This window comes from Candoia aspera, chromosome 5 (genome assembly GCF_035149785.1).
Source record: "Candoia aspera isolate rCanAsp1 chromosome 5, rCanAsp1.hap2, whole genome shotgun sequence".
Taxonomy (NCBI): Eukaryota; Metazoa; Chordata; class Lepidosauria; order Squamata; family Boidae; genus Candoia; species Candoia aspera.
Genome location: NC_086157.1, coordinates 55,686,813 through 55,713,058, shown reverse-complemented (window position 1 = coordinate 55,713,058; position 26,246 = coordinate 55,686,813). Strand labels below are relative to the sequence as shown.

Sequence of the window (26,246 nt, the reverse complement as noted above, 5' to 3'; positions counted from 1 at the left end):
AGAGTCACTCTCATCTCATCAGTCCATAAAACCTTTGAGAAATCTGTCTTCAGATATTTCTTGGCCCAGTCTTGCCGTTTCAACTTGTGTGTCTTGTTCAGTGGTGGTCGAGTTTCAGCCTTCCTTACCTTGGCCACGTCTCTGAGCACTGAACACCTTGTACTTCTGGGCACTCCGGGTAGGTTGCGGTTCTGGAATATGATAGCACTGGAGGATAATGGGTTCCTGGTAGCTTCATGTTTGATTCTTCTCAAATCTTTGGCAGTTAATTTGTGTCTTTTTTTCTCAACATGACCCTGTTGACTATTTGCAACAAAATGTTTGATGGTTCTGTGGTCACGCCCCAATATCTTAGCAATTTCAGGAGTGCTGCATCCCTCTGACTTTTTATAATTTTTGACTTTTCAGAGTCAGTTAAATCTCTTTTTTGGCCCATCTTGCCTGAGGAAAAGCAGCTGCCTAATAATTATGCACACTTTGATATAGGGTGTTGATCTCCTTAGGCCACAGCCTCCCTCATTACACAAACACACATCACCTGATATGCTTATGTCCAATAAGCATTCAGGTTTATATAGCTTGGAGGTGGAAAATATGCATAAAAATGATGATTTGGTCAAAATACTCACTTGCCTAATAATTGTGCACACAGTGTACTATATATACTGAGCTTCTATGATCACCTGCAATTGCTTTTGGAGACATGGCTGTCCCAAGGAGCTTGCTGCTTTCATTAGCATCATGCCACAGCACTCTTTTGTATGTGTGTGCAATGTCACAACATGTATACTAAAGGGGCAGGAATTGAGTTGGCACTGTATGTTTCTTGTCATTCTGCCTGCCCTCATGGATACCACTGGCTGGGGAGTAGTTGGTAAAACAGGTGAAAAATTAAAATCGCTTACTTGCTGTGACAGTGCAACAACAAATCAATGATAAATGTCTGCCATGCTTTTTCTTTACTTAGTGCATCCAATGCTGTTGGAATTAAAGCAAAACAAAGTGTCATCGCTTCAAGTGCTTCACAGCAAACTTGTTCATCTTCTGCATCTGGTTCATTGCCTGCATTTGTCTATAAAATAAATCAGAAATAAGCAGCATAACGTATATGTGAAAGTGGGATCAATTATTTTCTTAACTGTTCCCTTCAAACTGAAGGAAAATACACATACTATTTACTACATGCTCAAAGTCACAAACACTAATGATAGAATAAAACCAAAAACTGAAATTAAGGATTTGAAGAGTTGATAAAGTGTACTGTGGGACAATAATCTAACTACACTGAATTTAAATAGATTTCACAGGAATTCAAATTACACACAAGGGATTGGTGGTGATGAAAACTGCACATGGCAAGGAAGTAAATATAATACTTGCTCATAATTGTCTGCTTGTGATTGTCTGAATCTAATTTTAGCTCTTTGTCAAGAGCTAAACATTTTAAGAGAATTTCGAGGTTTTAATTAATAAACTGGGGTTTGTGTTTATTGGATAAATCAGTTTCTCAAAGGGACATCTTCTTTCACAATATTTCACATTTGGATGAGGAAGAATTAACAATAATGACTGCCCCATTCTTAAACTAGTACACAGATTCAGGCAAGAATTTAGCTAGATCCACCACAAGCACCAGCCAACCCATATTTCTTTTCTGCAGAGTTACACAATTATATGATCAAATTATTATTTTTAGTTTTACTGAAAATAACAAATATTACTTAAGGCATCTATCGGGGGAGATTATATTCATTTATTTTCAGATATAGCATAGGACACAGATGATACATACAATAGTTAAATATTTGTTTTTAATTAAAATTATTCTACATATAAAAATTTACAGAGAAAGCAAGGTAAAATAGAAAGGTAAAATATTTCTTGCAAATACTTCACAGACCTAAACAAATCCCACTGACATACATGAATATCATGTGAGATACCCATGTAAATACAGATTTTATGCACATCTACCAACAGATTTACAGTGAATATAAAAAGTCTACACACCCATTAGAATGCCAGGTTTTTGAGATGTAAAAAAATCAGACCACGGTAATTTATTTCAGAATTTTTTCCACCTTTAATATAACGTACAAGCTGTACAATTCAATTGAAAAACAAACTGAAAAATTTTAGGGTGAAAAAATAAAAATAAACAAACAAGAATAACGTGGTTGCATAAGTGTGCACACCCTTAAACCAATACTTCGTTGAAGCACCTTTTGATTTTATGACAGCATTCAGTCTTTTGTGGTAGGAGTCTATCAGCATGGCACATCTTGCCTTGGGAATCTTTGCCCACTCTTCCTTGAAGAAGCAGTCTATATCTGTCAGATTGTGAGGGCATCTCCTGTGCACAGCCCTCTTCAGGTCACCCCACAGATTTTCAACTGGATTCAGGTCTGGGCTCTGGCTGGGCCATTCCAAAACTTTGATCTTCTTCTGGTGAAGCCATTCTTTTGTTGATTTGGAGGTATGCTTTGGACCGTTGTTGTGTTGAAAGGTGAAATTCCTCTTCATCTTCAGCATTTTATCAGAGGCCTGAAGATTTTGTGCCAAAATTGAACTGTTTGGAATTCCTTGCCTTGACTAAAGCCCCAGTTCTAGCTGAAGAAAAGCATAATACTGCCACCACCATGCTTCTCTGTGGGTATGGTGTATTTTTGGTGATGTACAGTGTTGTTTTTGCACCAAACATACTTTTTGGAATTATGGCCAGAGTTCAAAGAAGAACATCCAAGCCTGGCTACATTTTGCAAAAACCTACATCAAGTCTGACAAAAGCATGTGGGAAAATGTGTTATGGTCTAATGAGACCAAGGTTGATCTATGCCTCCAAATCAATAAAAGAATGGCTTCACCAGAAGATCAAAGTTTTGGAATGGCCCAGCCAGAGCCCAGACCTGAATCCAGTTGAAAATCTGTGGGGTGACCTGAAGAGGGCTGTGCACAGGAGATGCCCTCACAATCTGACAGATATAGACTGCTTCTTTAAGGAAGAGTGGGCAAAGATTCCCAAGGCAAGATGTGCCATGCTGATAGATTCCTACCACAAAAGACTGAATGCTGTCACAAAATCAAAAGGTGCTTCAACGAAGTATTAGTTTAAGGATGTGCACACTTATGCAACCATGTTATTCTTGTTTATTTTTTATTTTTTCGCCCTAAAAGATTTCAGTTTGTTTTTCAATTGAACTGTACAGCTTGTATGTTATATTAAAGATGGAAAAAATTCTGAAGTGATTTATCTTGGTCTGTTTTTTTTACATCTCAAAAACCTGGCATTTTAACAGGTATGTGTAGACTTTTTATATCTACTTTAGATAAATACAAAGAAATAAAGAATCAAACAATTTTGTGGCCAAAATAGTAGCCGTACCATTATATAGAGGTATCAAATTGCAAAATTACTTAAATTACGTATTTTCTTAATCGTTTTTAAAACATTATTTCTACAAAGATAATATAAGTCTAATGGTATGCTAATAAAACTAGAAGTGCTACAAAACCAAGACTTATCTAAAAAACCATAGTAATGTTTACTATTTGTAAATAAGCCACTTACAGTACAGTTTCTTAGTATGGTCCTTCCTATTATAAACCAGTTAGATGCTGGTTCAGTTTTCTTACCTTTTCATAAATTTTACTAATATCTTCATTTGAGCTGAATACCAGTTGTACTGATCCACATCCTGAAGCCCATACTATTTTTTGCACTGCTCTAATAACACAAATATCAGGAATAAACTTCGAAGCCTGAAAACAAATATAATCATTAATCTACCATTTCACATATTGTAATGTAAGTATGTATTTAAAAGTGAATCCGTGCCATAGCAGTTCATAGTCTTACACTAGACTTACAGGAACACAATTTATTCACCTAGCTCAAACTATCTACTGCAGCCACTCCCATAGTATTCAAGTAGAGTTCTTTCTCATCATCTGCTCTTTCTTTATAATTACACAAGCTAGAAATTTAAAGTCCTATCTGCAGCTGCATCTTCCCACAAGCAGCCCTGAATGTAAAAGAACCTCTGAGGTTTCCAAAATGCTTAGTACAATTCAAACTCAGGAGGACAATACTATGGGCTTACTGCAAAACACACTGTGTAGTCGAGATTTGCAGTAAATTAATTCACAGCGACGCTAATTAACTGAAAATAGACATTCCTCAGTGTCTTCAACAATGGCAGGGCTTCTAATGTACTGCCTTCACTGGAACATTCAGGGAGATATTCAGAGAAGTATTTGCCTTGAAAATAGCCCATGTCATTCATATTGAACTCTATAGCACAGTCAAACATCAGGAGTTGACCACAGGAAATGTTTTATGACATTTTGTATTTTGTCATGAAATGTTTTAGGGTAATTTTTATGTCATAAAATCTTTTCTAAAATTTGCCAAATTTCAATTCCACAGGAGTCATGGGTCCCAGATTTTGGACACATTCTGTAAGTTAGGTCTTTTGAGGTACCTTGGTTCAAAAATTATTGGCCTATGATGCACTGTTTTGCCCAGTTAAAGGTTACAAACAGACATAAGAGTTTTAGTAGTATAGATTGTGCACACTATAGAGCTCCTTGAGAGAATCCAGTGGCTGCAAATGGGATTTGAACAGCCTCCTTTCAACCACAGTCTCATGTATGTGCCCTTCAATGTTTATTTCAGAACCAAAAATAGTCCAGAAATAGGCTATAAATTTAAGCCAAAGAGGTTTGGAAGTGCTTAATACCTAACCATACTAACCTCATCAGATATTTGCTGGGCAAGGCGTATTGCTACATTTCTTAACATGCATTCTGAAGTTGGATTGGGAATGTTCTGTAGAGCAGTTTGCAACACCACTGCCTGATCATGAGTCGCTTGGTTGATCTGCAACAATTTATTTTCAGTAATTTTAAATAGAGAACATATTCTGTCCAACAGTAAAAGTTAGTATGTTGAGAAAATTATTTCCACTGTATTTATGTGAATAGAACCAAAAATGTTAATATGAATGTACAATTATCCTTATGGATAATGAAGTTCATTGAATTAGAACTGTACTGATAACTTCTCCATAAAAGAGATTTCGTCCCAAATTACAAAGTTTTATGCATAATTTATAATTTATCTATTATTATAAATATATTCAATATTGTTTTTGCAATCATCACTCTTTTTCTTCATGACTTGAAAACTAAACTGAAGTGGTAGACTTCCAGAAGAGAAATTCTAAATTCTAATTCCGTCTATTTACAATTTCTATGATGCTCAATCCAAACAAGACTCTAAGCAGCTTTCAAAATAGTGTAAATATTGGAGTAAAACAGAAATGTAAAATTTGTAGCATAAACCAAATAATAATATTTAGAAAAACCTTCCTATTCATCATTACCTTGAGGAATAACTGTACCAGTAAACAGCCAAACACTGGATGCAAAAGTGGGAACTGGCATCTTACTAACTGCAAGCATTAAATGGCTATTGTTGGACATTAAGTTGAAAGCTTGTTTTGTATTCAAGCTAGTTCGTCTACTGAAGTGGGTTTACTTTATGGTATTTTCAATTATACAAGCTGTTTTTGTTAAACTGTAATTTTATTGCATGACAGAAAGATAGAATATAAATTAGTGATTTTCTACCCATTCAAAATTGCTCGAGAAAAATATTGCTTGCTAACTTTAGAGAAATGGACTCTTTGTGATCAAAGGATCCAAGTGAGGACTTCAAATCCAAGTAACAGTAGGAAGCATGCATATAGAAAATAACAAATGCCAACAAAATGACTGAGGAGAGGAACCGAAGACCACAGTTACCAGAAGACTGACTGAGATAAATTTATTTGGTTCAAATGCACAAGTGAGCAGTAAATGAAAACAGGACTTGCATAGATTAAAAAAAAAACTGCTGTGTGAGAAAATATACAATGTAAAATCAGATTATAAATATCTGACAGTTTACAACTGATGATTTACATATACAAATTTTGTTCTAGAAACTAAAATATGGTTACCGGAAGGAGCGGACTATGAAGATGGCAGAATTTGCAGAAATGGCAAAACTGACTAGTTTGATTAGGGACAAAATAATAAGTATTTTTGCAAAAGATTGGAAACCTTTTATGGACTTTTTGCCGAAAATGGATAAAAATGAACTGTTGATTTCTGGATTTGCTGATAAAAAAGGGTTGAATATGGGAAGAAGAGAATTATATAATTCAATTCTAGAGGGGGAGATATGGTAAAAGTTTGTATCTGCTATAGAGAATATCGGAAGCCACATCTTTAACTTTCTTTTTCTTTATCTGTATTGTTTCTAGCACTTTTTCTTTTCTATTTTTTTATATACTTGATCTTTTAATTATGTAAAAACAATTATACAAAAATAATTATGGTTACCGGTGACATTGGGCTTGTACCCTCTACAACTGGTTGACAAGCTTCTGCCACAGCTCTCACGTGGCCATAACCAATTGCAGTTAGCAATAGCTTTGCTATTTTTAAAGCATTTAGGTAAGCACCCCTTCTTGTTTCCATATCTGCATTTGGCAGGAAATTATTTCTAGTCAGCATACTCAACACGAGAGGTAAACCACCACTTTTTAAGAAATTGTACTGAAAGTCAGTAGCATCTTCTCCCAGAGGCAAATTGGCGGGCATTAACAAGGCATAAACTACCTGGAAAAAATAGAGAAGATACATAAATGTCATTTTAGTAAAAATGAGTTCAAAACTCAGTGCATTAGACTGCAGGATGGGGATGATATACTGTATATACATTCATATTCATCAGAATGATCTGATAATTCATTAATATGATGATGATGATGATAATACTGACAATAATTTTATTAAATGTATATGCCTCCTAACTCCCAGTGACTCTGGGAGGTTGTTCAATGTTCCATGTCTAAATATCTCAAAATTAATGTTATAAAGAATATACCATATCTTTTTTCCTCCTCAAGTGATATACTACAGTTCCCCAAACCAGAATCCAATGGCATTTCTTTGATTCAAGTGACACAGGAAGAAAAACTTTTATTTAGGAAAGCTGTAGTGTAAAAAGAACAAATTTCTGGAAAATATATCTAAAAATAGTTACAATTTTTAGTTAGTCAAGCCTCTTTATTTCAGTCACTGACCAACAATTTTTTGTAATTAATTTGAAGGAAAAAAATCAGAGTGGATTGATATATGAATGCACGCCGTATTGAAATGAAGAAAAATTAGACTGATCCATAAACACTTAGCCAAAACATTAACGCTACACAAACCTCTGTAAGATATAGCACTTGTGAAGCAGAAGGTCCAAAGAACAGAGAATCAAGGGATGGACTAAGGCTGCTGTCACCAAGTTTTGCATGGTCTAAACAGATAGCTCTTAATTTCTCTATAGTAGTGTTATCTGAAATACATAAAACAAAATTTAAAAATGTTTCTTCCCTAAAAAAATACTAAGAGAAACATATTGCTTACTCAAAAACACCTTTAAAACTGAAATAATTGAAGCTACATCAGAAATCAGAACATCAAAAACATTTCTGAAACATATGTTTTGACTTTATTTATAACACATATTTTTCAGGCACCACATGACTACAGTGTTGGCCCAAGAAAAGAAGCTTTTTAAGTAGCTGCCGACAGGTATAAGAAATATGCTCATGCCAGAAAGAACTTTTCCCACTTTGGATCTGCATACTGCACACTTCTATTATATATTTGAACTTCAGTGGGAATTAAGCAAGCAATGTTGATTGTTCTGTAGTGGAACATTTGGCTGCATATGTTCTTCTCATTAGCAAATATATATTTCAATTAACTACAGAATGAAAAAAAATTACCTGGTGGCATTAATTTCATAAGGATACGTGCGCCATCTCTCAGGGGTGGCATATTTAGACTACTGCCTAGGTCTGCTACTTGCCAAAGAAATGAGATGTATCTAGGATGCAGTGACATAATCTAAAATAAAAATAAAAATTTGTCATAAGATGCAAATTTTAAATGTTTGCCTAGCATTATAAATTTAGATGCACATGTTCTTTTACTTACAACTCCAGGCAAGCAACTTTCAACTTCTGGATTTGGACCATCGCTATAATGATTGCCATGGTTACCAGGAGAACCCGTAGAAGAATCAGAGGAACTATCAGGGCTTGAAGGCATATTTGAACTTATCTGTGTAAGCTTTGCTGTAATTAGCTGCAGGCAAAGTAAAAAGCAGGTGTAAATTGATAAACTATCAAGAAGTGAAGCTTAACTATTTTTTAAAGCTTCTGAATGCATTAAACTACGAGTTCCACAAGTTTACTAATGCAAAATTCTACCATTATAGATTACATTCATATTGTTATTGGCATACATTTTATTGGTATATAATTTTTCTTAGTACTTACTGTTTTATCTTTTAGATTCAATTGTCCAATTAATTTCCTATCATCTACGGGATCTACTAGTTCGCCTCCAATAAATAATTCTACTTTGGTATGTGCACTGTTGGCTTTAATACGGTTGAGAATGCAACGTCTGACTGAACCAATGGTATCATTTGTATGAGACCAAACGTCCAAATCTTCCACTTGCCGACCTTGATTTGGAAAACGAACTACCAGAGAGATGTGCTTACCACGAAAAGCTCTAAAAATACAGGAAAATGAAATACTAGATAAAACTATCCTGGATAAATATGGTATTTTTATATAACAAAGAATGTTAATATGGTAAAAGTAAACAAGGATAATAAATATTTTTACTCTTTTTTAAAAGGTTGACAATTCACTAATAAGAAAATGTGTTTACTTCGGAATCCTCTGAAGGGGATGAAATTTATAAAAGCTATTTATATTGTAAGTCTGATTGTCTTGGATAAAAAAAATAATTAATGTTTTCCTTACATCTATGAGGCCTAACAAACATGAGATTTGTAGTTCTGTTGTACTGCACATACAAGCTATCATATAAGATAGACTTCAGACAATCAGGAAGATAAGTTGAGTAGCATAATCCTAAGCATGTGCACTCAGACATAAGTATTCTATACTAATAACTATATAATAATTAGTAATTCAAATAATATCTATTTAATATTTCAGTCATTGCACTCTAAGTAACTGTAGTTCTGACTTTTCCACAAACCTTGACATTGGTAGAATTGTTCGTTCTTCATGGTAATCACTGTCACATTCATTTATATACTCCCTTAAAACAGTCAACACTCGCACCATTCTTATTGCTTCTTGTCTTGCACAATTAATACTGTCTTTATCTCCATCCAAAACACATAAAGTATCATAGGATGCCTTCAAACGATCAAAACAGGACTGAATGAAGTCCTCATGGATGACTACCTGTACAAATACCGAGAGAACCATATTTTATCAATTATTCAAGAAGAATATAACATGAAACACAAACCAAACCCGTCAAAAATTACACATTGAAGTCCAGGTTTTTCCAGTTTTTTTAATTCCAGAAACTGTTTTAAAAATTCATTAACAAGCCAAACAAAATTACTCTAAGAGTAAATCTAAGATAAGCACTGGACCAAATCCAAGTAATCTTAATCAGAATTGTCATGTACTCTGACAGAACATCAATACTTTAGCACCTATAACCAAGATTAGTGTCAAAATAGCCTTGACTATTCCAACCCTTCCTGCCACAGAACAATAAATTATTCTAAAATAATTAAAATTAAGGACAACCAAAATTAGTAAATATATCTTATATCAGGGCACAAATTTCTTGGGTAAGTATATTGTTAACCATGTCTATATTGTGTAAGCAATATTAAATATGTATTTTGAAATGGTTATTTCTGCATTGTGCTGTTTGGATGGTTATTTACAGAAAAAGGTTTTACTCAAAACTTCATATTGGAAGAAGCTACTCTAATATTTTACCTGATTAACTTGTAATCTTGGACCAAGATTGGTATAAATCTCCTTCAGTAGATCTATTGCTCGACTGGCAATATCATCATTTCCTTGAATTACAACCTAAAGCAGCAACATAAAGCATACATTAGGTCAAAATTGCACCACAAAGGTATGTATACCAATTCTATTTAAAATGATCTAAAATAGTATATGCCAGACTTACCTTTTTGGGAATGGAATGTTCTTAAGAACTCTGAAATATCCTCCAGACCATACCATTTTGCCCATTCTTGAAGTGGTCTGCCATTTTCAGAGTCAATCCTCCGAACAGTAGTAGTTTCTGGTATTCTAGTGGTACTCTGACCCCATTACAGGCTTTTTCACCCAAAATGTGACAAACTGCTTGTTTTTTTTAACTTCTAGAAAATGGCAGACCATACCCAAAATGGCTGAAGCAGCATGATCTACAGGAGTAAGAGAGTACTGTGGAATATTCCAGAATATGCTACTCTGTTCCCAGAGCAGGCATTCCAGACTGCATCCAGTGTTTTCATGCTACAAATAAACTTTTAGAAAGATAACACATTATTTAAAAAAGCTGATACCAAGTAAGTAAACGTGTTTAAATCTTGTCTCCTGGATTTTTGGGGTAAGTATTTAAACCATTAAAATTGAAGCCATTAACATCAATGGATGGCTTTATATACTCTCTCTGCGATCAGGGTCTTCCAGGGCAGGTCTACTTCCAAGCTGTTATAAAGCACACAGGCTTGCAATTCCAAAAAGAATTTCTTTGGAATCCCTTGTTGGGTTCCTAGCATAGCCTGTGATTTGGAGACAGGATCTACTTCAGTAGAAGCACAGATCTGGTAGATACTATCACATATTGGCTTAAACTAACATCCTTACTGAGCATTTAGACCCCTTGATCTTACTAGGCATCTTTTACTCAAGCTGGAAGATGTCTTCTGTAAATGAAACTACAAATCTGTAGTTTATCCACACTTTTGCAATCCTTGAATCTCTCCAAGCTTCAGCCTTACTTGAAGGAAGATACTGATATACTCCTTTGGCAGAAAAGTTTTACCCATCGTTAGGGGGCAGCTAAACTATGGGTCATTGCTATTATATTTTCAATTTTATAATGATATTCTTCACTTTCATATAGCTTCAGTTGCAAGGGAGTTCCATGATAGATCAGCCAACTTTTATATCTCAACCCTCCTCACAGATTCTAATGCTGATGCTACTTTTAAGAATTGCCAAATTCTGTTTTAGTGCTTGGGTTAGAAAGAGACAAATGCCAAAACCTGGCAGCTTTTATTTCATTTAATTTGTCCATGAGACTACTGAAAGTTGCCATAAAATAGTATGTATGGTTCAAATGCTTAACTGTTAAACGTGATTGGGGGAGGGATGATCCATTTTTTGGTTAACTTTACAGAAATTAGCTACTGAATGACATGAGAAATACTTTACTAGATATTTAGAAGAGTTCTACCAACATCTATAGTCAGAGGAGAAATCCCAATTCGTGATAGAATATATAGTATCCAAGTATGTGCATTATATAGCAACAAAGTATCTGTGTTTCCAGATTTGACAAAAATGTATGCTAATGTCATATGGCCAGCTCCATAAGGATCTAGTAGTAGATACACTCAGAATGGGGAACCTCCATATGTCACTGACCTACAACCCCCAGCAGCTCCAAATAATTGCTCGGTGAGGGGTATACTGGCAACAGTATTTCAGCAACAACGTAAGACCACAGGTTCCTAATCCATAGTGAATCCAGAATAATCAAAATAAATGAACTTATTTTTATTCTGCAGTAAACAGATTTTAGTTAGCAATCACTGTAGGGCAATAGCTGATTAATTTTGTTTTGTTTCCTTGTTTTTCAAATGGAGGGTAGGGGAGGCTCCATATTCCTGACATGGGCTAAGTCTGTGTAGAACTCAAAACAACAGAACACAGTCCCTGCCCATCTCCCTATATGTACTAAAGCAAGCAACTACTATCAAAAATCCAATGTTCAATCTCATCCAAAAACAGTGTTTATGGAACACTGTTCTTACAGGTAGTCTTCACTTAACAACCATTCATTCAGCAACCATTCGAAATTACAACGGTGCTGAAAAAATGGATTTACGACCTGTGCCTGAAATTACAACTGTTGCAGCGCCTCCGCAGTCACGTGATCATTCATGTAGAAGAATAGTTAAGAACTGGTACACTTCACTTTTTCTAACATAAAGATTTATTCACTGCATCTTCTCCCCATAATTTGGAAATGAAATTATTGTTTCATTATATCTTGTTTTAACGGACTACATTGAAGAAGGGGCTGATCATTATTTTCAAATGTCTTTAAAGAATTTATGCCATTGTGACAAATTATTTCATTTGTGTGATGACATCACACAAATTACAGTGTTTATATCAATTACATAATTATATCATGATATAAATTATGTAAATTACTGAAGAAAGTTACATGCAAAGTCCATTATATTACAGTCTGCTAAATCAATGTTTCACTATATAGTATATGTTGGAAAAAGCAGCTATACACAATATTACTATTTTTTTAATCTTACCTCTCCCCAATTACATCAGCCTGTCCCATCTGATCTGACAGAGAAGGCATGTTGTGGGTACCATCTGCTAAGACTTACTCTTGGTGGGTTCCAGGAGGTGGGCCTTCTCTGCCATGGCGCCCACCTTATGGAACATTCTCCCCACCCCAAAGTCAGGTTAGCTCCATCCTTATTCATGTTCTGAAAGTTCCTCAAGACTTGGTTATGTCACCAGGCCTGGGGTCCCAGGGAACCAGAGACAGCTCCACTGTGGTTGATATATTTGCTCTCTCTGCGCCTTGTGGTTTGTATATTTTAAATTTTTAACAATATTTTAATTTTAATATGTTTATAATAATTGCTTTTTATACATTGTTTTATTCCATTGTTGTACGCCGTCCAGAGTTGCTTTTTGTAAGATGGGCGGCCATATAAATTTGATAAACAAATCATTCTACACTGATAGCAATTCAAGAACACATTTTCAACTAAAATTGGATAATTAATCAAATATAAAAGAAGCATCTTATAAATATGCTGTTTAGGGGCCTTTTAGATCCAAAGTTAGGATGTTGACCTAAATTGCATATAATTATCCAGAGCAGTTACTAGGGTATTGCGAAATAATTTCAACTAGAAGGAATAACACTGCCACATTAAATACCAACTATGACTTTTTAAAAGTCTTTAGAAGAGCTCCATACTATTACAGAAACATTAAGGTTTATATCTGAACATATCAAATGTATCAAAATAATGAAAGCACATTTAAGATACACAATGATTCTTCATTCTGCATACATATACTTGATTTGCCTGCTTTAAGAAAAAGTTTTCCAATTAGTTTTTGTCAATTCCGTAAGTCTCAATTTGAATAGATATACATTTTTTACACTTACTCTCCAAAGATAATCTAGTCCTATTAACTCCAAGTCATCCATCATATAGGCTCGTCTCTTTGCTACTAGCTTCCCTTCCCGACAGTTCACAGCTTTGAAGAAACGTTCAAAACATTTCATTCCATTTTCTGTTAAGAGTGAAGGGTCCAATTGAAGAACATTGTTTTCAAAAAAGTCTTTATTAATGTCAGGGTCTAAATCCGGTTCATCTCCCATTAGTTTAGAATACCATTTAAAACAGGCTTCACGATCACACAGGTAGACTGCATTTTCAGCTAAACATTTCCAAATTTGTTTTGCCTGAGGAGCACAGAGCCATAACTGACCATCCTTCAGTAAAAATCTTGCAGAAAACAAAGAAACAAATCATTAGAAATATGTATTAATTTGATGAGTACTTTAAAATAAAATCTACAATGCATGCTTAAATCCCAAAATTTTGAAATTCCCAAAGAGAGAAATAAGATAATTTACCAGTATTACATAATGTGCACATTATATACTTTCACATTACTATTATTAACGTAAGTTCATAAAATGAAGTTATTCTACTTAATATTCTTTGACTACTGTAAAAGATTAAGGAAATAAATAAAAGAAAACCTGGACATGCACATAAATTCTATCTCTGTGGCCTTCATATAACGTATTTCCTTCCAAGTCGAGACTAAGCTTCCCTTTAATATTATCACAGTATTCTCTTATCCTTAAAACTAGCCATTCAACTAAAAAATTAAAACTAGAATTTGTTTAATTGAATTCAACTGTAACTATAGTTTAATCTCACAACACATGGACAGACTCAATTCAGACAAGTCAGCCATCAACAGGCACATAGAGATAAACAACATTTATATACCATTCAAACTCCTTAATCTCACCACATTTGGACAGACTCAACCACTGTTTCAACTGGGAAACTGTGAGCATCCTAGACTAAGCTAAATACAAAAATGTGAGGGAATTCCTGGAAGCTTGGTATTTAGATAAGTCAGCCATCAACAGGCACATAGAGATAAACAGCATTTACAGGCCATTCAAATGAGACAATTAAAAAGCTAAAAAGGAAACAAAAAGACCAGAACACCTCTTTGCCAGCAATCCAACATCCTATTAACACCAGGATTAATAGGGATTAACACCAGTATTAACCCCAGACAAACAATAAAGCAGTAAACAACAATAATAATCAAGGAACTACCAGTAATCAAGGAACTACCAGGGGAAAACAACACCCCCACCAACACAGACAGGGCAAGCTACTGCACATAAATAGAGTAAACCCCACTCCCTTCTAGTACTGAAGATGTTACCTAGTCAGGTAACAAAACGTCTGTAGGAAAACAAAGAAGCTCAAAGAACACCAAGGACTCCACAAATGGGAATTAGGCTGATAAGATCAAAATTAAGATGAAAGGACTGATCTCTTGCTAACGATCTTTCTGTAATACTCTCTACAAATCAGAATCAGCTTACGTTAAAAATATCATTTAGTATGTAAATTCTTCACATAATGAATACATTTTTTTCTGCTCCTTAAGGAACATTTATTTTTACTCCCCCGCACCCCCCCCCAAAAACAAGCTGTGCTTAAACCAACCGTAGAAAGTTCAACCGCTCTTGGACTTCTTGAACATGACTGTATCTACTTCCTGGTCTTACAGTTTGTGGATCATATTCTCCATGCTCTGCAAATTTTTAAAAAACAGATGCTATGATTTTTATATATGTTTAATTAGAAGTGAGTCACCATGTACCCAAGAAACTCCATTTAGAATTGCCAACATTTTAGTATGGCCGAACCATTTTACATTTAGACACACAACAATTGAGAGAGCTGTACCAATGTCCTTTATGATCCTTTTATACCTCACTCAATAATTCTTTGCTAAAATTTATTAATATAAAATTTAAAAAATATTTCACAAACTGCATGGAAATAGACTGAGAAAAGTATTTTATTTTTGCAAAACAAACCAAAGACCTGAACACTTTCTGTTCAAAAATCAATTTCACGTACTCCTCTGTAAAGTATCTCATACTTCTCAGATTAAGATGCTAGCCTCCAGTATCTAACAACGCTTAGGAGAGAAAAAGGTTATATTTTAATGAGTTAAACAACATTAAAATTTAACTCACCTTTAGCATACTGTCGCATGCTTTCCATATATGCTGAAAGATTTTCTGCAACTAAAGTTACTAGAGCATGATTGTGCTGAAGTTGATTGATTAAGTCATGACGATAAAATACATGGGGGCTTCGCTGAGTTTGACTGCAATTAAAAGCATAAAAATTATAGGTGAATAGTTCATATGAATATTTCCACCCTAATTCTATTAACAGGAAGTAATGAGACTTCAAAGTGGTATTACATTTTAAACTAAAATCCCACTCAAAACTGAACATTCATAAAACAACTCAATTAAAAATGTAAAATATAACAATGAACACCAGGAGCTATAGCTTTATGTGGAAGGCACTCTCTTCATAAAAATCTGTTACAGAACAATTTTCATAGTTTGATGAATTATTCAACAGCCAGTTACTCTATATACCATAATACAAGCTTTTTTGAAAAAGTTCTGAACATCCAACAAAAATTATTAACAAAATAATTTAAATAGTAACAAACTAAACTTAAATTAACAAAATAAATTTAAAATCCAATATGAAGATGAATGCTGTTTTCTGGCACAAGAAAGTTGCAAAACCAATATACAGACCACTGAGCACCCTGGAATCACATCATAAAAATTCAGGGCCATTTTTAGCAGTTCAGGACAATTTTAAGGGTCAAACATCTTAGCCATTCCTCTCTTCTGATGAGTACAGGTGGTCCTTGCTTAATGACCACATGTTAGGGACCATTCGAACTTTGATGGTGCTGAACAAGTGGCACTTATGACTGGTCCTCCTACTTCTTTGCCGGCTTCTGACAAGCAAAGTCAATGGGGAAGCCAGCAGGAGGTTGCAAATGGCAATCATGTGACATCGCACTTAATGATGGCAACTGGAAATGCTGGAATTTCCATCACTAAGTGGTGTGGTAAAGTGATGTCGCACGTTGCTTAACAACAGAAATTCCTCTCCCAATTACCATCATTAAGTGAGAACTATCTGTATGTTCTTTGCTCCCTGAAGGTCAAGGGACTGAACTGTTGACACTAACCCCTGTAACACTGCCAAACCATTGCATATATGAAGGGAAATCAGGCATTTCTTTCCTTAACTGCTTTTCCTGAACTGCTGTTTTAAAACCATTTGTCATCAAAATAACTGACATGAATACTACTGGCATCAGTTTCAGTATTTCTCTTCTCCCCCACCACACACAATTTATACTCTAACAATTCATATCTTAATAACTCTTAACCATAGGTTTAACTGACCAATACACAGAGTCTTATTTTGGATTCCTACAGACGCTCCAAAGTGGTCAATATTGACCCCAAGGGTCAATGGGACTATCCATTATTGTTATTGTTATTATAATTTATTATTTGTATTACTATTAGTTAAAGTAGTATTTATTAAATTATTTTCATATAATAAATATTTGGGGCAAATGAACTATCTGAAACTTCATGAAGGGGTTACTGAGTTGAAGAGTTTGGGGGCCCTGCTGTAGACTTTATCCTGCCCCTATCAATTCTCAAAGGTCACATTCTTGTTACACCATTTGGAGGAGGCTAATAATTAGGTGATTCTGTGATACTTCTAAGCTAATTAGTCTCAGCTACTTGAGTTTGTCTCATGAAGGAATTATATGCATTCTATAGGAATACTTCCAATTACCACATAACTAAAGAAATACAAGTACATCATCTATTTAATGTGTTGTACTAGATTTGATTACAATTTAATAGAAAATCACCTTAACTTCTCACCTTAAGTTTTGTGGTGCTTCTCCAAACAAACTACAAATTTCCCTAATTTGTTTCAAGGCTGGAATGACCCATTTGTCATTTGTGCGAAGTTCTTCTATAAAACGATCTATCCACTGTATTTTTTGTGTATCTCGATCCTTCAGAGAAAAAAAAGCATAAACATGCCAGGAATGAAAATAAAGAAGGCCAAAAAGGAACTAGAAACAGGGCAAAAGCAGAGGGAGCCCACTCCTGAATAGTAGTTAGTGTGCCAGCTATCAGTATAACATCAAGTGGGTTCCTTATCCCCTTTGTACATGCAAAGCTGGAGAGTACATTCACCTGCCAGTGTTCCCTGGCTATCCAGTTTGTGAGCACAAAGCCAGAGCCCTGTGAGAACTCAGTTTTGCCACATCCAGACAGATTGGGACCAAGTTCTCACAGCGTTCCAGCTGTGCGTGTGGAAGCACCCCCAAAACTGCAACCCTCCCTTGAATTTGCCCACCTACAATTTGAGAATTCCTGCTTTAGAGGACTGTGAAAAAAACCATGATTTGTTATAAAATATTAACAAGTTGATTGTCAACGATTAATTAACAACATATTCCTACCTGTGAACAACTGTAATCTAAGATTTTAATGTGGGCACTGAGAGCCTGATCCATGATATCAACTGGAACATCATCACTATGTGCTAAATTCCATAAAAGGTTTAGTACTTTGTGCGCCATCACACCATCTTTATCATCTTCTGCAAGACGTCGAATTAGCTCAAGCAGCTTTTCACGTTGTTTTTTACTTGCATTTGTCCAACTTGCCTAGAAACCAAGGGAAACCACTGGAATGTTAAAAATACAGTCCTAAAATAGTAAGAAAACTAAAAAAGTTGTAATATTAAAATTCAAATTAACAAAATTTAGAATTTACATATAACTATTTTAAATAACGTACAGATAAAAATGCACGGTTCTCTCCAGCCACACTGAGCAATTATAGTAAGAATTAAGCAATTCTAAAATCATTTTCAAAGACCTCATTTGAATGAAAGTGTCATGAGTAAGGATGGCGAGCAGGGGGCTCCCATCCAGGCTGTAAAGCGCATGTGTAGTACTGAGGAATTAGGTAGCCATTCAAAGAGACACAGATCGGGACCGCCTTAACCTTTGGGGTTTATATGTCTGGGTTTTTCCCACGCTTCTTCAGTTTGTTAGGATTTTCTGTTATGTAGCAGTAATAAAACACTAGAGACCTATTCCTTGTCTCAGTGTGGTTCCTGGCTGTTAGGACGGAAAGCCTCTTTTCCAGCTCTTCTAATTCAAAACAAATTCATGGTCTTATTTCAGGAGAATACAAATAGCATACCAATTTTTAATAGCATTTTAATGTATTTTCCAATACCAATTACATTTAATGTTATTTATAGTCAAACATATCTGGCTGCACAATCATTTTTACAAAAACACTTCATGAAAATGGAAGAAACTCATTGGATTTTACTCATAAAACAATTAAACACATTTAAACTATACTTAAGTAACAGGATTATAAAGTACTTATTAAATGACTATTGGATTCCAGCTTGAGTTCTTCATAAGTCAACTGTAAATTATTTATTTGATTCTACTGTATTATTTGAAAAGAAATGCCAATGTGTTTCTTATAGCTGTAGTAAAATATCAATTAAATATGACTGCTACATTTTCAAATACTATAAACAACAAAGGGGATTTGATTTAAGGTACAAGAAATTTTCAGTAAGGAAACTGAATCTGAAGTTTACCTACCATATTAATTTTAACATCAATATAACTTGAAATTTTATTATATCCAACTTACAGGAGCCTAATGAATAGCAAATTAATTGAGTAATTACCTTAAAGCAATCAAACAAATGGTCAAGCTGTTCGGGAGAGAAATCCCAGGCCAATTTTGCAAGTAGATCATGTACATTTTTCACAATGGCTTCATGTTTTCCTGCCTTGAAAAGCAATGTTATTAATGTTGTTTCCTGTTATTTGTCGAAAAAGACACCACTTTTATAGGAGTTTCCGTTACAACATTTCTATCACAAAGTACCATTTTAAGGTAAACTGATTAGATCTTGAAACAAATTCAAGGAATGGTAAGGGCTGTTTGTTTTTTTATGAAAAATGTGTTATGTGTAATGTGGAGATATGTAAATATGTATATTTTGAAGTGGGGTAAGGATTTAAGAATGTTCATTTGGATTGCTTTTAAGGCTTGTTTGACTTCATACTCCTTTTTAATGACTTGGATTAAGATTAATAAGGTGTAAACAATAAATGCTTGTTTTTAGGTTTAATAGGATTAAAATTATTATAATTGAAGTCTTATTAATTATAAGAGCAGACAATTTATACGTTTTTTAGTTTGCTCTTTATTATAGTAAAGGTAAAGGTAAAGGTTTCCCTTGACGTAAAGTCCAGTCGTGTCCGACTCTAGGGGGCGGTGCTCATCTCCGTTTCAAAGCCTTGGAGCCGGCGTTGTCCATAGGACACTTCCGGGTCATGTGGCCAGCATGACTCATGGAACGCCGTTACCTTCCCGCCGAAGCGGTACCAATTAATCTACTCACATTTGCATATTTTCGAACTGCTTGGTGTGCAGGAGCTGGGACGAGCAACGGGAGCTCACCCCGCCGCGCGGTTTCGAACCGCCGACCTTCCGATCGACAGCTCAGCGGTTTAACCCGCAGCGCCACCGCGTCCCACCGCTCTTTATTATAGTGGACAGAAATTAATAGGATAGTGGTAGGAAGGAAATAAATAAATATTTTTTGGGAGGAAGTTGATTAGGAGGTTATATATTTCTCTTTTTTTAATGTAAGGGGAAGGAGCAATTGTATTTAGTAATTTTTATAATGTGCTAATGGAATGATTTATAGAAATTATGTGATTTTGGTTTGATATAGAGTAAGGGATTGATTATGGAAATTGCTGTATATTCTTGCTGTTAAAAGTTGGAAGCCATCTTTTTATGTAATCTTTAAAACTCTTTTTTTTGTGTTTTCATACCTTTTTAGTTTTTTTCTTTTTGTAGTTTTTATCTTTGCTTTAAATCTAATAAAATTCTTATAAAAATTCAGGGAATAGTATGGTAATTTATAATGTACTTGATGCTTTACAAAGCTAACCTCAAGAGGCAACAATCTAAAATAATCAGATGAAGAAGAAACAAAAACCTGAGGATGCTTGATAATGCATGATTCCTTCTATTATATGTACTTCAGCTTGCACAAAATAGTGCCAAGCAGCCTCTAAATGCCTGCAAGCTACACCTAACTTCTGGGAGAAAGCTGTAGTGTGAATGTGATGATAGAAAAGTAATGTGGTTTTATCACATAATATTAGGGAGATGCCTTGAATGCTCCCTGGGAAGTGTTTTGGAAAGCAGTTCAGGGCATAATGTGAGGCAAAGGAAGTGAGAGTAGTTTCTGGGTTCATGAGACCTTTGGTTGAGAATGATGAAGCTGAATAGGCAAAGGTCATTGGAACAGATTATTAGAATAAATGCAAAGAAAGGAGAATAAGATCAATAAAGATAAGGAAAAGTTTAAACAGAATCTGTAAGCACACTTAGAAGTTCATGAAGGAGCTAAGAGGTATAGTTGGAGTCAGTACAGTGAGAAAGATTAATATGTGGAGAATGAACTGCTGGATGGACATAAATGAAAGTGAAACAACAGGTTTTAGTGAAAAGACTGCAGTGCTAATGATCAGAGTAGGAATGTGCATGACACAAAATACTGTGTACATTTTACTTCAAATTCTTATGAACAGCTTCAAAGCAGTTCCATTTCAGTAGAAACAAAAGGTTTTGGCTAAAGCAAAATCTGGAGGGATTCCAGGGTGATTTCTATGGGCTGAATGGGGAAAGGCTGTTGCCTGCATTCCCTCAGCAGCACCTAGAACAGCATATCCAACTGGCCTCCTCAATCCCCAATCTTCCCAGTACCTCCCTTCCCTTCTTCCTCTCAACCATTGTGGATTTACTGGCCTATGCACCTGTTCCCCACTGTAATTGTTCCAGCAGTAAGGAACGTAATCCAAGCACAGCATCTTCCACTAGCTCTTCTGTCCCTGATCTTCCCAGAGCCTGCTCTCATCTTCCTCTCCAAGCCACTACCAATGTTTATTGCTTTTTTCTGCTCTTACTACCCCTTAAATGAACTGCTTCTGCCTAGAACAACAGTATTTTGGTCCACATCTGGAACAAAACATGCCTGAAACGAAAGGGCACACCACTGCCTCCTTCAAAACAACTGGAACTATCCCTTCTTTTAAAGAAATATTAATCATCTCTGAATCCAACCATACACTCCACAAAGGACATCTTTTGTTCCTGTCTTTGCCTTCTAGAGCTTGTTTAGACGCATGGTGAAGCTGCGTATAAAATCCCTGGAAAGAAACCCTAAACTACCTGCTGAAAATCAGATTCATAAAGCATCTAAGATATAGTAGTGAACCCTTTTGAATTTGAATTTTTGGATCATTTCCTTAAAAAAAAAAGGAATGTTTTTGACTCATTTGTTTAGTTGGGTTCTCTTTATCTAGTTCTAGGACTTCTGGATAACAGATCATGTTTTAGTTCATATTTCTGCAGAAATGTTGAAAATTTAAATGGGTTCACAGACTTTTAAGACTACTGTACAGCATCCTAATCAGCCCCCATTATTCAGAGGTTACAGGTACCAATGAGTAGCATATTAATTAGGAAGTGATCTTATCATGGAAAAAGAATGAGCATGTCCTCAACCATCAGATTACAAACTATCTGGTTGAGGTAACAACTAGATCCAAATTGTGGCCACATGCATGATGTTTTTACTAGGTTAGATCCAGGCTTGATCATGGTTACAGATCCAATAATCAATAAGATTAAAATATACAGGACTCTGGCCCTGTTTCAGTAGAATGCTAAGGCCAAAAGACAGAATCCATGAATGTAAACACAGAGGAAAAGAATAATTCCCAGGATAGAACACATAATGCCAAGGAAGATTACCTCCAGGAGGAGAAAATATCAATAGGCATGGGAAAGAGTTAAATGAAAAAAATAAGTGATTAACCACTAAAATATAATAAGGAGAAGGAATGGAAAAAACACTACAGAGGAGGAAGCAGAAGAAGAGAGACGGATGGACCCAAATGTTGATTCTGATGGAATAAACTTTCTTGAACAGAGAATAAGGAGAGAGAAAAGTAAAGAGAGTATTGGACTGTAAGAAAAGGCATTGGGATTCCTAAAATTGGTCTGGATTGGGGATTTAAAACATATTTCAAATTCAAAATACCTGACTGCACATCTGAAACAGTTGTTTCAAATTTCAAACAGCCATTTCCTGTTCCAACATGCCTGATACAATCCATTTCAAACAACTGTTTTCAACTCAAACTGGGGCATATCATATTCATATCTGAAAGGATTTGCACATCCCTGGGTCATATAATGCATTTGATCACAATTTTTATCATATATCTTTGATTGTTAAATTGGACTTTTCTCTCAATATCTAAAATTTTGATACCTAACATTTTAATTTTTGTAATTTTTTTTAAAACAGAATTCTATATCCAAAGAATGATCACGTATGTATTATCTGCCTTTGTCAAGGAATGCCACAATCAATAATGGACTTTCTTCCTTAGTTCTAATACAGTGAAGCTTTGCTTGTATAGACTAATTGTAAGGATGGGGTGCCTGCTACTCCCAAATGCTCAAAACATGTTATCTGTACATCAATTGCATAATGATGCCATAACGTTCAGATAAAATTAAGAAAATTTTCACTCATCGGGACTATTTTTGGAGGCAATGGAAATTTTGTTTGCTGCATCAAAAGTCTATAAAATGGGGGTCTGTTAAACTGTGGTTTTCCTGTATACACTGAACAATGAACCAGTTTTTGTAATTTACACTTCAGTGTTGCAGCCCCAAACTTCACAAATTCTATAACTTAATGTTTCAGAATTTTGGAATGTTTCATTCCTAAAGCGAAATTCTACAGGAATACACCTGGCAAGGTTTAATAGATTAGAATACCATTTTAATCTAATACTGAACAATTTAAACTAGAGCTACTACTAAAAACACTTGAAGCGTATTTGAGACTTGAAAAGAGTTAAACTTTTTGCACTATTTGTTAAATATAGGGTAATGATTCAGAGAAGAAAGTATTAAATGTTTAGTTTAATATTGTAGTACAACATATAGACAACTCAAATTGTACCTGACTATGCAAAATAAGAATAGTCTCACTCAAGATGATAGTGTTTAACTCTTACCTGTGCAGCCCAAATGTTGTCAAGATCTTGCAAGGTAAGGGCCTTTTCTTTGATGACAAAACGAAGAATTTTCTCTAACTTTTCAACATACTGAGGTTGATGTAGACTATCTCTCAACACAATTGATAAAATATTATTCTGCTGGATCCATTCCTAAACAGAACATGAACATATTGGATAAAATCAAAATATATAAGGCATTCTCTGTTTTCATTTTAGATGACTGCGAGCAATGCATTATAAAACTCGTATGGGAGGAGGAACATAAACATAACAATCTGGAAAAAGAAATACAGGTAGTCCTCAACTTACGACCATTTCTTCAGCGACCATTCGAAGTTACAGCAGCGCTCAACGAAGGGACTTACGACTGGCCCCCAAAGTTACAGCCATTGCAGTGCCCCTGTGGTCATGTGATCAAAATTTGGGTCTTTGGCAGCCCGTCCACACTTATTACTGCAGGGCACTTCAACTTCCCCCACCTATCTCCCCCCATCTATGCCCTTTTGGCCCCTGACCTCCATGGCCCCTGCCACCCTAGTCATTTTCTTGTTCTCATTGCTGACCCAGCATGCCTGGCCCTTTGCGAGGCAGCTGCTGGCCTCATGAGGCTCCTTCCCCAGGTCATGCACGGCAGTTTCCTCGCGAGACCTGGGGAAGATAGCCTCACGTGGCCAGCAGCTGCCTCACGAAGGGCCAGGCCAGGTACACCTCGCTAGCAGCAGGAGCAAGAAGACAGAGCAGGTCAGCTGGGGCAGTGGAGCACAGAGCGGCAAGGGCCTCGGAGCGCAGAGTGAAGAGGGCAACTGTGGCTGAGACTGAGCTGGGGTGGCTGCAAATTCCCAGGGCGGCTGTGGCTTTGCACTGTGCTGCTGGGCTAGGCTGGGGCTGGACTTGGCACTTTGAAGGGCTTCATGCTGCAGCTCAGGGGCTTCTTGCAGCCCCAGAGCTGCAGCATGCCAAGAAGCCCAAGCTGCAGCATGGCAAGCAGCCCCAGAACCGTGTGGTTCTGGGGCTGCTTGCTGCCCTGCAAGACAGGGTGCAGGGCAGCCAAAAGGGCAGAGATGGGGGGGGGGAATAGGCAATTGGGGGAAGTTGAAGGGGAGGCAGTTCCTTACCGTGGAAAAACCAAGGTTCAGAGCTGAGAGAGACCAAGCCTCGAATGGCTTGGATTGGGGTGGGTCCTCGGCTGACTGGTGGAATTTAACAACAGTAACGGGGAGTGCTGGGATTGCTGTTGCTAAGTGATGAGGTCACATTACATCATGCTTTATGATCGCATCACTTAGTGACAGAAATTCCGGTCCCAACTGTGGTCGTAAGTCGAGGACTACGTGTAGTAATATTATTCACCAGCTTTGTTTTCCTAGAACAAGCATGCTCAACTGGCTACTCCAGATTTCACAATGATTAGGCAGAGTGTAAATTTGCTATGTGAGCATGTAGCAAGGTACGACGTGAATGTGTTATTAGGCAAAATAGTCAAAGCTAAGAACCAGAAATCTATGACAGCCTAGATTCCAGCATCTATTATACTAAGATCATGTGCAGTTGAGACAGATGCTTAATTTACATAGCTTGTAAAAACAGACAAACAGAACAGAACTTAAAAGTGGTAGCATAAATTTCCAATGCTAAAATAAATTAAGCCATATTTGAGTTTAGAATACATGATGCAATCTAGCTTCCACTCCAGTGAGCTACTATGAATAGAATACTATGGATAAACAACAGAACAGGCTTATGGTACCAAGAAGGTGAAATTCCCTCTTTAGAAATCCAATATAATTTTTAGGGAAAAATATTTAGACAATTAGTGCTACGTTCTGCTTTTCAGCAAACCTTTTGTTCCCAAGTTTTTGACACTTGATGTGCATAACTTTTAAACTGATATTTACATTTCGTTTTACCTGCGGCTTAAAATATTTCTGTAATTGTTCTTTATGTTTTAATGCCAAAGCTATCTGCTGAAAGCCAGTTTGGGGTAAAGCCACTGTGTTAGAAACAAGAAATCATAATTTCTAGGCTGCCTTTGGCACAAAGCCAGCTGGGTGATCTTGGGTCAGTCACTCTCTTTCAGCCCTAGAAGGGAAGCATTAGCAAACTACTTCTGAAAACTGTTGCCAAGAAAACTCAAAGCCCCCCACCCCAACTTATCTCCTATGGGCAGAAAAACATTATTGATGCATATTCTTTACAGTTTCCCGCTAAATTAAAGCAAATAAGCTTACTGCCATTCTTTCTGCTGTAAGCCATTCCTCCTCTTCAGGATTGCCATGTCGATGAGTATAATATGACACACTAGATATCACCTTGTTAACTTCATTTAGTGCATTCATTTTTCCATTGAAAGACGAAATTTGTAATAACCTATGAAGAAATATTAAAATGAAATTTTAAGAGAAGCAGAGTAAGACAACCCAACTCCTAATAAAGCATTAGCATGACTGAAGAGATCCTTACCTAAGTATCATTTTTAATCTAAATATTTCTAAGTTTTTTACTGTTTCCTCTTGTCCTGGAACTCTTGAGGCTAAGTTCTTCAGAGATTTTATTATCATTGACAAAGCATCATTTTTGGCTTCATTCTTAGCTTCTTTTTTCAGTTCATCATCAGTTAAGTTCTCTAAAAACTGTGGAACCATTTCTATAATTGGAAGGAAGTATTTCTTCACTGTATGCAGTGTTAAAAACTCATAGCATTGTCCAAATGGTCTGAAAAGA

The 26,246-nt window shown here is 35.8% G+C and overlaps 1 protein-coding gene across 3 annotated transcripts in view; it reads right to left on the bottom strand.

Annotated features, from left to right (window-relative positions):
• Positions 1–26,246, bottom strand: part of USP9X (ubiquitin specific peptidase 9 X-linked) — a 112,590-nt gene that overhangs the window by 46,876 nt on the left and 39,468 nt on the right. For all 3 annotated transcript variants that reach the window (XM_063305242.1, XM_063305243.1, XM_063305241.1), the window contains 19 exons: positions 25,986–26,237; positions 25,754–25,892; positions 23,523–23,675; positions 19,091–19,195; positions 17,829–18,035; positions 17,239–17,375; positions 15,490–15,623; positions 14,951–15,038; positions 13,351–13,693; positions 9,894–9,989; positions 9,127–9,338; positions 8,388–8,628; positions 8,044–8,193; positions 7,833–7,953; positions 7,266–7,396; positions 6,388–6,666; positions 4,754–4,879; positions 3,634–3,759; positions 906–1,072 (listed from right to left, as the gene is read on the bottom strand). In XM_063305242.1, coding sequence (XP_063161312.1) covers positions 906–1,072; positions 3,634–3,759; positions 4,754–4,879; positions 6,388–6,666; positions 7,266–7,396; positions 7,833–7,953; positions 8,044–8,193; positions 8,388–8,628; positions 9,127–9,338; positions 9,894–9,989; positions 13,351–13,693; positions 14,951–15,038; positions 15,490–15,623; positions 17,239–17,375; positions 17,829–18,035; positions 19,091–19,195; positions 23,523–23,675; positions 25,754–25,892; positions 25,986–26,237 — 3,207 coding nt within the window. The remainder of the gene's footprint in view (positions 1–905; positions 1,073–3,633; positions 3,760–4,753; positions 4,880–6,387; positions 6,667–7,265; positions 7,397–7,832; positions 7,954–8,043; positions 8,194–8,387; positions 8,629–9,126; positions 9,339–9,893; positions 9,990–13,350; positions 13,694–14,950; positions 15,039–15,489; positions 15,624–17,238; positions 17,376–17,828; positions 18,036–19,090; positions 19,196–23,522; positions 23,676–25,753; positions 25,893–25,985; positions 26,238–26,246) is intronic.